General features: G+C 40.3%; 1 protein-coding gene across 2 annotated transcripts in view; it reads left to right on the forward strand.

The window, feature by feature from the left end:
* LOC110505843 (dystrobrevin beta) overlaps positions 1 to 16,052 on the forward strand; it is a 65,015-nt gene that overhangs the window by 14,188 nt on the left and 34,775 nt on the right. The window contains exons 6-9 of one of the 2 annotated variants that reach the window (XM_090221280.1): positions 471 to 625; positions 905 to 1,007; positions 1,272 to 1,438; positions 2,654 to 2,781. In XM_090221280.1, the coding sequence (XP_090077406.1) occupies positions 471 to 625; positions 905 to 1,007; positions 1,272 to 1,438; positions 2,654 to 2,781 (553 nt within the window). Of the gene's footprint in view, positions 1 to 470; positions 626 to 901; positions 1,008 to 1,271; positions 1,439 to 2,653; positions 2,782 to 16,052 lie in introns of both variants that reach the window. The other variant, XM_090221279.1, reaches the window with a different exon arrangement.

A 16,052-nucleotide genomic window follows, 5' to 3' on the forward strand; every position in this document is an offset into this window, starting at 1 on the left:
CTTAAACTGAAATATGTTCTCTCCAATGCCAAGTGGAAGGCCTTTAAAATGTTCCTTTCCAGGGCCCGAGACTTAAGTAAAATTCCTATTATCCTTATATATATTTTTAATCTTACTTGATTTGTGTTCTGATTTTTAAACTGGTTTCCTGATGAATTTGCTTTAACCAAAGGGGTACGTGGCCCCAAAAGTTTGAGAACCCCTGGGCTACAGTGTCCGCAGTTGCATAAATTATACACAAAGGGACGCTGTTGAGTCACATTTCTAGCACTAACGTTGTTGTAGTTTAAGATGGAAGTGTGAAGAAGGATCATAGCTCATCTTCAATACATTGTAGAAATGGTGTAGATGTATGTAAACTGATGTACTGTACATCAATCTGGTGTACTCACCACCTTTCTCTCTCCCTCTCTACTTCTCTCTCTCTCTCTCTCTCTCTCTCTCTCTCTCTCTCTCTCTCTCTCTCTCAGGTATCTTCTCCCAGATCTCTGACTCTAATGGTGTGATGGCCTTTGCTAAGTTTGACCAGTTTCTTCGTGAAGTTCTGAAGCTGCCCACAGCTGTGTTCGAGGGCCCGTCGTTTGGATACACAGAACACTCCGTACGGACATGCTTCCCTCAGCAGGTAGGTTGGACATACCAAGAGGGCATAGGATGAGGGATGAACCTTGTAAATACAGTCCACAGACCATAAAAAAATCACTCTCCAAAAGGTCGTCTGCAATAAGCAGGGCACGTTCATCTATTATTGAAGATTACCTTTTGCAGTGGTGTCCATTTCATTCACTATGGGTTACGTCCCAAGTGGCACCCTATTCCCTATATACTGCATTACTTTTGACCAGAGCCCAATGATGATGTGTTTCTATTTAGAAGTTATTCTCTGTCTAACTGAATATAGAAGAAGATCTTGCTGAACACGTTTTTGGACATTTTGATGGCAGATCCTCCCCCCCAGTGTCTCGTGTGGCTACCTCTCATGCACCGACTTGCTAATGTTGAAAATGGTAACGTTTCCCCTGTTATTAGTTCTCTTGACTTTATTTTCACAGTGATTTGCCGAACACCAATTATAGTCATTCTAATCTAAGCATTTGTATCGAGAAATGGGGTAAGATTTGACTTAAAACCTGTAGGTATAATGCTTTATAACTTATTTTTAAGCATATATGTGCTATTAAAATGTCTTATAATAAATCTTATATGTTATGTCTCACTGTATCAACATTTCATCAGTGACCTACTAACCATTTCTCGGTGGTTTCCTCTAGCCTTCCATCCCGTGGAATGTTCTTATTGCCGGAGTGAAAGTATGATGGGGTTCCGTTACCGGTGCCAACAGTGCCATGGCTACCAACTCTGTCAAAGCTGCTTCTGGCGTGGCCATGCCAATGGTCCCCATAGCAACCAGCATCAGATGAAGGAGCACTCCTCTTGGGTAGGCACGGCAACCACAAAGTCTCTCTCTCTCAATTGCTTATTAAAATCCCTCCTGTCCTTTTCTCCTCCCCTTCATCTGCACTGGTTGGAAAAAGAATGGACAGGTGAAAACAATATGGTGGAAGCTCATTATTAGACTGGCTTTCAGCTGCTCAGTTCTTTCAGGTCAGTACAATGAAGGAGAGGAGGTGAAGAGGAGACAGTCCTTTGAGAAAGAGACCACCTCCCACAATCACACTTATACACACCAAAGATAAGTTATGATAGTTTCATCGAATACCAAGATTCAGCCTTCCTTTGCGCTCTGACAATCCAATAGCCGCCTGCATACATAAGCAGAGCATTGGGCTTGTTTCTACCTGCATACATAAGCAGAGCATTGGGCTTGTTTCTACCTGCATACATAAGCAGAGCATTGGGCTTGTTTCTACATGCATACATAAGCAGAGCATTGGGCTTGTTTCTACCTGCATACATAAGCAGAGCATTGGGCTTGTTTCTACATGCATACATAAGCAGAGCATTGGGCTTGTTTCTACCTGCATACATAAGCAGAGCATTAGGCTTGTTTCTACATGAACTAACCTTTTTAAATATTCTGATTAATGGGTTTTTACTCATTTCAGCTAATTAAATTGAATGCTATGCCAATGCCAGCATTCTCCCAATTTTCAATCAGTGTGATGTAAATTGAAGCTGGGAGAATGATTTACACTGGTTCCAAATCCAATCCTGAACTCTGTGTGCCTGCGATCAGGATGGTAATGATTATTTTATTTTGAGGGCATCATGCCCAGAATGAAATGGCTGAGCATATTTGGAAGTAGAAAAAGGTTATTTCAATTGTCAGAGAAAACATCTCGGACAAAGCAAAGAGAACTGTGAATTCGGTCCCATTCTGCATGAAAAAACCTTGTAATTCTCGGTACACTATGCATTGCATAATGTAGCTGGGTATTTTAGAAATAGTTAAGGTCAATTACTATACATCTCTTTACACTACTTCTATAAGCATTTTCCACATTATAACAGACAGGGTTGGGGTCAATTCCATTTCACTTCAATCAATTCAGGAAGTAAACTGGAATTTCCGTTTACTTCCTGAATCGACCGAATGTCCTGAATGGAACGAATTCAATTCTAATGAACCCCTAACCGTGATAATAAAAAATAGTGAATACGATGTCCACCATCTTGTTTCTGCCTCTCCCAGAAGTCTCCAGCTAAAAAGCTAAGTCACGCCATCAGTAAGTCTCTGGGCTGCGTCCCCATTGGAGAGCTACCTCACCCAGTGTTCCCTGAGCAGTTAGAGAAACCCCAGGACAGCGTGCCACACACTGTGTAAGTACATTTGGACTCTTCTACCACCACTGGACACAGATTAAGCCTAGTACTAGACATACATTTACAGGAGTCATTTAGCAGACTCTCTCATCCAGAGTGACTTCCACTAGTGCATTCATCTTAAGATAGCTAGGTCATAAAATAACATACCACAGTCATAGTAAGTTCATTTTCCCTCAACAAGGTAGTTGTCACCAAAGTGAGTGCTAGTAGGGAAAGGTAAGTGCTTATAATTTTTTGTTTTGTAATTTTAAGATACTTCTTAAAGAGGTAGGGTTTCAAATGTTTTGGGAAGATAGGCAGGGACTCTGTCCTGACATTAGGGGGAGACTGGTTCCACCATTGGGGTGCCAGGACAGAGAAGAGCTTTGACTGGGCTGCGTGGGAGCTGCCCACCTAGACTAAAGAGCATGTTCAAAGGAAATTGCTCATGGAACGTCTAGGCCTAATCTGTGTCCATGAAACTGCCCTCTTATGTCTACTTCACCAAGAGAGTCCATCTGTCTCTGATGTCATCAAGTGCTGCACTGTAAGTTGTCCAAACTCCATAGGATAAAATCATTGGCTTTCAAGCTCGCTGCCAATTGATGGTGCATTGTCAATAGTTTCTCACTAAGATTGGAGGGCCATGATTATTTAGTTATATGTGAGAAAGCTGATGTGTTACATTGGTTTATTGAGAGATGGGTGCTTGCATAGAAATATAATGATATATTATATTCTAAGTAATTAGATTATATACAGGGCCTCCAGAAACTATTCACACACCTTGACTTTCTCCACATTGTGGGGTGTTACAGCCATAATTTAACATGGATTAGATATAGATTTGCTTGTCTCTGGTCTACACACGATACCCCATAATGTCAAAGTGGAATTGTTTTTTCGAAATGTTTACAATTTATTTAAAAATGAAAAGATGAAATGTCTTGCGTCAATAAGTATTCAACCCCTTTGTTATGGCTAGCCTAAATAAATTCTGGAGTAAAAATGTGCTTAACAAGTCACATAAGTTGCATGGACTCACTCTGTGTGTAATAAAGTGTTAAATGTGATTTTTGAATGACTACCTCATCTCTGTACCCCATACATACAATTATCTATTAGGTCCCTTAGTCGAGCAGTGAATTTCAAGCACAGATTCAACCACAATGACCAGGAAAGTTTTCCAATGCCTCGCAAAGAAGGGCACCTATTGGTAGATGGGTAAAAATGTAAAAAGCAGACATTGAATATCCCTTTGAGCATAGTGAAGTTATTAATTACACTTTGGATTGTGTATCATCAATACACCCAGTTACTACAAAGATACAGGCGTCCTTCCTAACTCAGTTGACGGAGAGGAAGGAAACCACTCAGGGATTTCACCATGAGGCCAATGGTGACTTTAAAACAGTTAGCTTAATGGCTGTGGTAAGAGAACTGACCTAATGGACAGAGTGAAAAGGAAGCCTGTACAGAATAAAAAATATTCCAAAACATGCATCCTGTTTGCTACAAGGCATTAAAGTAATACTGTAAGAAATGTGTCAAAGCAATTCACTTTTTGTCCTGAATACAAAGCGTTATGTTTGGGGAAAATCCAACTCAACACATCACTGAGTACCACTCTCCATATTTTCAAGTATAGTGGTGGCTGCATCATGTTATGGGTATGCATGTAATCGTTAAGGACTGGGGAGTTTTTCCAGGTAAAAATAATAATAAATGGAATGGAGCTAAGCACAGGCAGAATCCTAGAGGAAAACCTGGGTCAGTTCCCTTTCCTCCAGACACTGGGAGATGAATTCATCTTTCAACAGGACGAGAACATAAAACACAAAGCCAAATTTACGCTAGAGTTGCTAGAAGACAGTGAATGTTCCTGAGTGGCCAAGTTACAGTTTTGACTTAAATCGTCTTGAAAATCTAGGGCAAGACCTGAAAATGGTTGTCTAGCAATGATCTACAACCAATTTGACAGAGCTTGAAGAATAATAAAAACATTTTAAAAAGTAATGATGGGCAAATGTTGCACAATTCAGGTGTGGGACGTTCTTAGACTTACCCAGAAAGACTCGCCGGTGTTTCTGCAAAGTATTGACCTAGGGGTGTGAGTACTTATATAAATGATATATTTCTGTATTTCATTCTCAATAAATTTGCAAACATTTCTAAAAACATGTTTTAACTTTGTCATGGGCTATTGTGTGTAGATTGGTGAGAGAGAAAATATATATATATATTTGATCAATTCTGAATTCAGGCTGAAATACAACAAAATGTGGAATAAGTCAAGGTGTATGAATACTTTCTGAAGGCTCTGTTGCCAATTGGGTGTTTTGAAAAGCGGTTCTAAGTGATTCTATTTCTGTAGGTGCTTTGAACAACATTTTGGTCCCCATCAACTCGTTGTTTGTTATGTAATGAAGCTGGAGCGGGAGCTTTGCTATAAATCTAAGGCTTTGGTTGTGAAGCCTTTCTTAAATCATTATAGAAACAGTTTTATATCCTACTGGCTGTCACATAACCGAAGTTACATTTCTGTACATTTCATGTTATTTCAGAATAATATCTACTGTGTTCCATATCGAACAGTAACTGAATGCCTCGATGCCTGTCTGCCTGCTTTTATATAGCAAGCCACAGCTACTTGACTCACTGTCTGTAGGAGCGATCCATTTTCATGAATGGGGTGGTGTACCTAATAAACTGACCGGTGAGTGTATATTGCCTTACATGTGTAGATTGTAGCTAAAACTGACCTCAAGTTGACTATGCCCCACTAGTAACCAGATTTGCTATAGCCTATAGCTAGTTTCTGTAGCCTGGATGCCAGTCTGTTACTGGTTTCTTGCCAACTCATTATGGAATTGTCATGGAAAACATGAAGTCTGACTTGACAATGACATTGGAGTAGGCAAAAGATCTATTGGTGCTTTCTTGCTTACTCCTACCATATGATTGTTTGGCATGACAGCACAAACAGATCTGGAACCAGGCTATTGTTAGTGTACTGCTTTGTTGCTATTTTGGAGTCCCAGTAAAAGTTGACGCAGGATGAGGGTTATTCAGAGTTCCTCCCTCTCCTGGCTGTCATCTCCCTCCATCCCTCTCTTCTCCACCCTTCTTTCCTCTCTCCCTCTATTCATCACTTTCCCTTCCTTCCCTCCCTCTATCCCTCCCTTCCCTTTTAAATAGGAATGATGTTGAAAACTAGTTTCTGGGTTCAACCAAACCAAACACACAATTGTTATCAGAATGTGGTGACAGCAGGGAATGAGTCTGAGTCGTGCAGTATTATGGACCATAATGAAGTTAGATGGGGCTGAAAAGTAATATTCAGACTGTTAAACCTCAGCCTTAGAAGTAAATCTCATAAAACCAGACTCTCTCATCACCATATCGGCTCTGACCAGATGGCACAATGTTCCGTTTCTTTTGCACATGGATTCTACTTCTTAATTTTTATGTTTAAATTTAAAATCTGAGGCAATTACATTGCTCTTCCTTCCAGTAATATTCCCTGGAACCCTTTTTGGAATACATTTTTTTGGGAAAAACATCCACTATCTCAAATTATCTTTAGCAAAGCCCTAAAGGTGGTTCCAAATGGCACTCTATTCCCTATAGTGAATTACTTTTGACTAGAGCCCTATTGGCCCTGGTCCAAAGTAGTGCACTATAAAGGGAATGAATGAAACAGTGCAATTAGGATGATGGTGTTTAAATGGAACTCTGGCTGCAGTGTTAAAGACATGGCTAGATGTAATGGCTGCCATTTAGGATGTTGATCTAGTCTTCTGTTTTCTAATAAGGACACATTTATTCTGAGAGAAAGACGTTTTTGAAATGTCCTGAATTTGTATTAGTAGGCCTGAACCGAAAGGAAACAGTGAAATTAGAATGACGGTGTTTAAATGTCCTTGATAGTTTATGTGTATGCATTGATATGTAGGCTACGTATGCCTTAAAAAAAAAAATTGTTAACCACCATTCAAAAGTTTGGGGTCACTTAGAAATGTCCTTGTTTTTGAAAGAAAAGCCTTTTTTTTTTTCATTTAAAATAACATCAAATTGAACAGATATACAGTGTAGACATTATTGTTGTAAATGACTATTGTAGCTGGAAACGGCAGATGTTTTATGGAATATCTATATAGGCGTACAGAGGTCCATTATCAGCAACCATCCCTCCTGTGTTCCAATGGCACGTTGTGTTAGCTAATCCAAGTTTTTATCATTTTAAAAGGCTAATTGATCATTAGAAAACCAGCACAGCTGAAAACTGTTGTGCTGATTAAAGAAGCAATACAACTGGCCTTCTTTCGTTGAGTATCTGGAACATCAGCATTTGTGGGTTCGATTACAGGCTCAAAATGGCCAGAAACAAAGAACTTTCTTCTGAAACTCATCAGTCTATTCTTGTTCTGAGAAATGAAGGCTATTCCATGCGAGAAATTGCCTTGAAACTGAAGATATCGTACAACGCTGTATACTACTCCCTTCACAGAACAGCGCAAACTGGCTCTAACCAGAATAGAAAGGGTGGGAGGCCCCGGTGCACAACTGAGCAAGAGGACTAGTACATTAGAGTGTCTAGTTTGGGAAACAGACACCTCATAAGTCCTCAACTGGCACCTTCATTAAATCGTACCCACAAAATACCAGTCTCAACATCAACAGTGAAGAGGCGACTCCGGTATGCTGGCCTTCTATGCAGAGTTGCAAAGAAAAATCCATATCTCAGACTGGCCAATAAAAATAAAAGATTAAGATGGGCAAAAGAACACAGACACGAGACAGAGATACTCTGCCTAGAAGGCCGCATCCTAGAGTTGCCTCTTCACTGTTGACGTTGAGACAGGTGTTTTGCAGGTACTATTTCAAATAAGTGTTCATTTAGTATTGTTGTAATTGTCATTATTACAAACAAAAACAATCTGCCGATTAATCGGTATCAGCTTTTTTTGGTCCTCCAATAATCGGTATCGGCGTTGAAAAATCATAATCAGTCGACCTCTAGTGCGATTGTCTCATGTTGTTTTATTCCTTTTGTCAATAGTGTCATTGCAATTGGAAATAGCTATGCAATTCACTTTGTTGTGAGTACGATTTGATTGAAGTAGTGGATTCATTAGATTTTTTTTTTGCAGCCTGCAGATTGCATATATTATTTCCAAATGCTTTCCTTCAAGCTGATTTCTGAAGTCAGAAATAGAAGGAAAGAGATGTCTCACCAGGAATAGAGGCGAGACTGATATGAAAGCTAGGGGACATTTATGAAAGTACAGCCTTCTCTTCTCTGTCCTCGATGCCACAAGCAATGCACAATGAGTAGAATCTCATACATTGCCATTAGATGTCCACTCTTCGTGACAACGCTAAGCTAGCTCATTGCAGAACTTTGATCATAGAATGCCTAAATATACTGTTGACTTGTTCTTATTATTTGACCTTTTGACCTCTGTGGCACCTCTCATTGGGTTGTGGATCGTTGTGATGGGAACTTGTGACATCACGTGTGACTGAAATCATTATCAGGGAGTCATACTGAGACCAAGGTCCCTTTTACAGATGAGCCTTGAATTAAAGAAATGACAGAAAATGCACACATCAAAATATAAATACAAAATGCAAAGCAACATTTAAAACAATTATAATCATCATCATCATCAGTAATAACGTCCTCAATCAGCTTTCTGAATTGCTCTACAGGCACAAAAACATTATTTTGTAATAACATTTGGAAGATTGTTCCACAAATAAGGCCCAAGAACTAAAAGCTGATTTACCTAACTCCGACACCAAAGGATTTTACAGAGTTATCAATCCCTGAGACCAGGGGTGGTAACTCCTATATCTGAGGTTTAGTAGTGATGTTAGGTACAGTGGGACTTTTTTATAAAGGGCTTTACACATTGCTATGTTTTCATGTATCAACCTATGTGGCATCAGAGGGCCATCCAACCTTCTGGTAGAGAATGCAGTGATGACATCACAGAGGGCCATCCAACTTTCTGGTAGAGAATGCAGTGATGACATCACATAGGGCCATCCAACTTTCTGGTAGAGAATGCAGTGATGACATCACAGAGGGCCATCCAACTTTCTGGTAGAGAATGCAGTGATGGCATCACAGAGGGCCATCCAACTTTCTGGTAGAGAATACAGTGATGGCATCACAGAGGGCCATCCAACTTTCTGGTAAAGAATGCAGTGATGAGTACTAAACATGTCTCCCGTAATAAAGAGCAGTGTGTTTTATAAGAAACTGCATCTGACGGCTTTAATGAAGTGGCAGAAAGTCAACGGAATAATCTGCTTTCTACTATTTAGCAAGAGGCAGGACCGACTTCTAGAAAAGAAGCCCATTTCTATTCTTAGCTTCTTAACTAAGTCATCGGTATGCTTTTTAAAAGACAGCTTTCGGTCTGTCCAGATGTTTGTAAGCAGGGACAGAATCAATATGGACACCATCTAGCTCTAGAGAACAACATATACGGAGTTTTACCTGCCGAGAGAGAGATTCTCAGAGCACGTCATTCTTAAACCTTTTATATAAGAGTCTTTTCCCCCACTACTCTTAATACCACTCAGTAAATAGGAGTTCTATTTGTACACTGTTTGCTGAAAGGTTTGATGGTTTACTTCTCAGAGGATAGTATAGTGCTGTATATGAAAGGCCTTTTATGTAATGGGCCTTGGATAAGTGTCAGCGCTGCCTGGGCGGAGGAACTGTACACGAACAGTGCCTTGCGAAAGTATTCGGCCCCCTTGAACTTTGCAACCTTTTGCCACATTTCAGGCTTCAAACATAAAGATATAAACTGTATTTTTTTGTGAAGAATCAACAACAAGTGGGACACAATCATGAAGTGGAATGAAACTGAAACTGAAAAATTGGGCGTGCAAAATGATTCAGCCCCCTTAAGTTAATACTTTGTAGCGCCACCTTTTGCTGCGATTACAGCTGTAAGTCGCTTGGGGTATGTCTCTATCAGTTTTGCACATCGAGAGACTGACATTTTTTCCCATTCCTCCTTGCAAAACAGCTCGAGCTCAGTGAGGTTGGATGGAGAGCATTTGTGAACAGCAGTTTTCAGTTCTTTCCACAGATTCTCGATTGGATTCAGGTCTGGACTTTGACTTGGCCATTCTAACACCTGGATATGTTTATTTTTGAACCATTCCATTGTAGATTTTGCTTTATGTTTTGGATCATTGTCTTGTTGGAAGACAAATCTCCGTCCCAGTCTCAGGTCTTTTGCAGACTCCATCAGGTTTTCTTCCAGAATGATCCCATCATTCCAGAATGATCCCCTTCCCATCAATTTTAACCATCTTCCCTGTCCCTGCTGAAGAAAAGCAGGCCCAAACCATGATGCTGCCACCCCCATGTTTGACAGTGGGGATGGTGTGTTCAGGGTGATGAGCTGTGTTGCTTTTACGCCAAACATAACGTTTTGCATTGTTGCCAAAAAGTTCAATTTTGGTTTCATCTGACCAGAGCACCTTCTTCCACATGTTTGGTGTGTCTCCCAGGTGGCTTGTGGCAAACTTTAAACAACACTTTTTATGGATATCTTTAAGAAATGGCTTTCTTCTTGCCACTCTTCCATAAAGGCCAGATTTGTGCAATATACGATTGATTGTTGTCCTATGGACAGAGTCTCCCACCTCAGCTGTAGATCTCTGCAGTTCATCCAGAGTGATCATGGGCCTCTTGGCTGCATCTCTGATCAGTCTTCTCCTTGTATGAGCTGAAAGTTTAGAGGGACGGCCAGGTCTTGGTAGATTTGCAGTGGTCTGATACTCCTTCCATTTCAATATTATCGCTTGCACAGTGCTCCTTGGGATGTTTAAAGCTTGGAAAATCTTTTTGTATCCAAATCCGGCTTTAAACTTCTTCACAACAGTATCTCGGACCTGCCTGGTGTGTTCCTTGTTCTTCATGATGCTCTCTGCGCTTTTAACGGACCTCTGAGACTATCACAGTGCAGGTGCATTTATACGGAGACTTGATTACACACAGGTGGATTGTATTTATCATCATTAGTCATTTAGGTCAACATTGGATCATTCAGAGATCCTCACTGAACTTCTGGAGAGAGTTTGCTGCACTGAAAGTAAAGGGGCTGAATAATTTTGCACGCCCAATTTTTCAGTTTTTGATTTGTTAAAAAAGTTTGAAATATCCAATAAATGTCGTTCCACTTCATGATTGTGTCCCACTTGTTGTTGATTCTTCACAAAAAAATACAGTTTTATATCTTTATGTTTGAAGCCTGAAATGTGGCAAAAGGTCGCAAAGTTCAAGGGGGCCGAATACTTTCGCAAGGCACTGTATGTAAATGTCATTGTCAGAGAAGGCAGTCATGCATTTATTTCACAGAATGACAAAAACAAAATGATGGGAGAAAAAATCTAGTCTATTTAGAGGTTGAGATGAAGTGCGGTATTGAGAAAAAGTTTATTTTATTATTATTTTTATTTTTTTGAATTGTTTTATTGTTTTATTTCACTTTTGTTTATTATCTATTTCACTTGCTTTGGCAATGTTAACATATGTTTCCCATGCCAATAAAGCCCCTTAAATTTAAATTGAATTGAGGAGAGGAGGGGACTGTATCGTCATAGTCATGTGACTGCTGGGTCTCCTTGGAGACAGCAGCAGTGTAGTTCATTAAGATGCTGCTGGCTCAGTTAAGAGCAGAGCGGACCAGGGTAGGCAGCTGGCTACAGCAGCGCTTGAATGGTTGGCTGTATTTGGCTAGCCGGACTGTTGCTTTCTACCTTCTAAAGGAGGTGAGTGAGATCTCATTATATCCTCTCATTATATCCTTATCTCAGTTATTATAGTATTAGGGTCCTGGATGAAAGCGGACACTGGCTTTTTACACTATTGTTAGTCGTAAATATTTGAGATGAGATTTAACTTGTCAGAATTTTACTAAACTAGAGATATATTTTTAGGGACACTATATTCCTATAACATTCCCCTTTTCCTTGTCTGAACTGGATCAACATACTCTTTTATTGTTTTTGGACTTGGGATTTTATATGGAGGTTTAAAAAAAGTAGTTAAAAATATATTAGTATTATAAACTGAGTGGTTTGAGCCCTGAATGCTGATTTGCTGACAGCCGTGGTATATCAGACTGTATACCACTGGTATAACAAAATATCAATTTTCACTGCTCTAATTTTGTTGGTAACCAGTTTATAATAGCAACTCGGGGGGGGGGGGGGGGGTTGTGGTATATGGCCAATATATCATGGCTAAGGGCTGTATCCAGGCACGCCACGTTGCGTTGCGCCTAAGAATAGCCCTTAGCCCGGGCCGTATACCACAACCCCTCAAGCATTATTGCTTAAGTGTGCCTTCAAGTTATTAGCTGGACTCTGGGGGTTCTAATATTGGATCTCCATGTTAATACTCTGCTGACCACCTGTGTGCCCCCTCACTCATTAGTAGTACTGTGAGTGAATCATGAATTCAGTTGCTTATTAAGAGAAATACTGATGAAAATATGATGCAGTACTATAAAGGTTGAACATTCTTTGAAAACATTTTAGGAAAAACGAACAGTATGCTAATACTATTATGATATCAGTACTCAGTTGTGTTGTGACAAGGTAGGGGTGGGATACTTAAAAAAATTAATATATATATATATATATTTAACTAGGTAAGTCAGTTAATAAGAACAAATTCTTATTTACAATGACGGCCTACCAAAAAAACTCCTGTTGGGACGGGGGCTGGGATTAAAATTTAAATATAGGACAAAACACACATCACAACAAGAAAAACAGCAACACTATATAAAGAGAAACCTAAGACGACAACATCACATGGCAGCAACACATGAAAACACAGCATGGTAGTAACACAACATGACAGCAGCACAACATGACAGCAACACAACATGACAGCAACACAACATGGCAGCAACACATGAAAACACAGCATGGTAGTAACACAACATGACAGCAGCACAACATGACAGCAGCACAACATGACAGCAACACAACATGGCAGCAACACAACATGGCAGCAGCACAACATGGCAGCAACACATGAAAACACAGCATGGTAGCAGCACAACATGACAGCAACACAACATGGCAGCAACACATGAAAACACAGCATGGTAGTAACATGACATGACAGCAGCACAACATGACAGCAACACAACATGACAGCAACACAACATGACAGCAACACAACATGACAGCAGCACAACATGGCAGCAACACATGAAAACACAGCATGGTAGCAGCACAACATGACAGCAACACAACATGGCAGCAACACATGAAAACACAGCATGGTAGTAACATGACATGACAGCAGCACAACATGACAGCAACACAACATGACAGCAACACATGAAAACACAGCATGGTAGCAGCACAACATGACAGCAACACATGAAAACACAGCATGGTAGTAACATGACATGACAGCAGCACAACATGACAGCAACACAACATGACAGCAATACATGAAAACACAGCATGGTAGCAGCACAACATGACAGCAACACAACATGGCAGCAACACATGAAAACCCAGCATGGTAGTAACATGACGTGACAGCAGCACAACATGACAGCAACACAACATGACAGCAACACAACATGACAGCAGCACAACATGGCAGCAACACATGAAAACACAGCATGGTAGCAGCACAACATGACAGCAACACAACATGGCAGCAACACAACATGACAGCAACACAACATGGCAGCAGCACAACATGACAGCAGCACAACATGACAGCAGCACAACATGGCAGCAACACAACATGACAGCAACACAACATGGTAGCAGCACAACATGACAGCAACACAACATGGCAGCAACACAACATGACAGCAAAACAACATGGCAGCAGCACAACATGACAGCAAAACAACATGACAGCAACACAACATGGCAGCAACACAACATGACAGCAACACAACATGACAGCAACACAACATGGCAGCAGCACAACATGACAGCAACACAACATGGTAGCAGCACAACATGACAGCAACACAACATGGCAGCAACACAACATGACAGCAAAACAACATGGCAGCAGCACAAAACATGGTAGCAGCACAACATGACAGCAGCACAACATGACAGCAAAACAACATGACAGCAACACAACATGGCAGCAACACAACATGACAGCAACACAACATGACAGCAACACAACATGACAGCAACACAACATGGCAGCAGCACAACATGACAGCAAAACAACATGGCAGCAGCACAACACATGGTACAAACATTATCGGGCACAGACAACAGCACAAAGGGGAAGAAGGTAGACACAACAATACATCATGCAGAGCAGCCACAACTGTCAGTAAGTGTCCATGGCTTCAGTCCAAACACTTAAAAGACACACCCTATCCCCTCAGCCCTCAAAGTGGACACTTCTGATGACATATCATGACGTCTGACGAGTATACACTTGCAGGGCAAGGGGCGAGGGAGGAAATAATTATTTTTAAATGAACCGCCCTTACCCAGAAATGTGTCACTCATTCATCCCGCGATGATTGTGTTTTCAGCCACTGGGTGCTTTATACGCGCTACAGTCAATTATGATTGCATGTCTACTTATATTAAATATATTATAAATTATTAATATACGCCGACTGTAGGATAGCTAGCAAATTAATGAGCTAACTAACGTTAGCCCTGCCTAGCTAGAACTTCTGAAGAAGGAAACTGTTTTATTTTGACAATTTCCAAAAGATAACCAAACAAAAACATTATTACTTTTACGAGATGTGTTTGTGGCGTCATGTGAATTAGTAGCACAATGTCTAACCTTTTTACATTTGTTTTTACTTGCACTTGTATGTTGACTTCTCCATTGATGTTTTTAAGTTTTTGCAGCCTTTTCTTAGTGGATGTACAATGGTCGAAAATTTGAATTATGGGGAGTTTCAGGCCCCGGAGTGAACATAATTATACACTCGCAAACTCGACTAAAACAAGGGCTCAGTGCCTTACGTTGCAAACTTCCTTTGCTTGTGACTGGGATTCCCCCATTGGCATAAGCCGAGTGTAAGTAGACCAGAGTGTGTAAGTAGACCAGAGTGTGTAAGTAGACCAGAGTGTGTAAGTAGACCAGAGTGTGTAAGTAGACCAGAGTGTGACTTTCATGAGTTTGAACCGCAGCCCACGATTGAATCTTTGAATAAAGATATGGAGATAAAACAGTCCAGTTTGCAGTGGTGGAAAAAGTACCCAATTTTCATACTTGAGTAAAAGTAAAGATACCTTAAAAGAAAATGACACAATAAACGTGAATGTTACCAAGTAAAATACTACTTGAGTACTTAAGTATGAAAAGTAAAAGTATAAATCATTTAAAATGTATTATATTAAGAAAAACCAAACAACATGATTTTCTTATTTTTTTTTGTGTACAGATAGCCAGGGGCACAGTTCAACAAACATAGCATTTGTGTTTAGTGAGTCTGCCAGATCAGAGGCAGTAGGGATGACCGTGGATGTTGTCTCGATAAGTATGTGAATTAGACAATTTTCCTGTCCTACTAAGCATTCAACATGTAATGAGTACTTTTGGGTGTCAGGGAAAATGTAAGGAGTAAAAAGTAAATTATTTTCTTTAGGAATGTAATGGAGTAAAAGTTGTTCAAAATATAAATAGTACAGTATAGATACCCCAAAAAAACTACTTAAGTAATACTTTAAAGTATTTTTACTTAAGTACTTTACAGCGCTGCCAGTTTGAGTGTGTGTTGCAGTTCGTTCCAGTCTCTAGCTGTAGCGAGCTGAGAAGATGAGCGACCCAGGGATGTGTGTGCTTTGGGGGACCTTTAACAGAACTGTGATGGATAGAACAGGTATTGTATGTGTGAGGATTAGGGCTACAGTAGGTATCTCAGATAGTGAGGCCTAAGAGGGGTTAATAAAGAAACATCAACCAGTAGGACTTGCAACGGGTAAACAGAGATGACCAGTTTACAGAGGAGCATAGAGTGCAGTGATGTGTTCTATAAGGAGCATTGGTGGCAAATCTGATGAACATCTAGCCTCTCGAGAGCACCCTTACCTGTCGATCTATAAATTATGTCTTCGTAATCTAGCATGGGTAGGATGGTCATCTGAATCAGTGTTAGTTTGGCAGCTGGGGTGAAAGATGAGCGATTATGATAGAGGAAACCAAGTCTAGATTTAACCTTGATATGTGCTGAGAGAAGGACAGTGTACCGTCTAACCATACTCCAAAGTACTTGTATGAG

This window comes from Oncorhynchus mykiss, chromosome 25, assembly GCF_057628025.1.
Source record: "Oncorhynchus mykiss isolate SJ-2025 chromosome 25, ASM5762802v1, whole genome shotgun sequence".
In the NCBI taxonomy this organism is placed as follows: domain Eukaryota; kingdom Metazoa; phylum Chordata; class Actinopteri; order Salmoniformes; family Salmonidae; genus Oncorhynchus; species Oncorhynchus mykiss.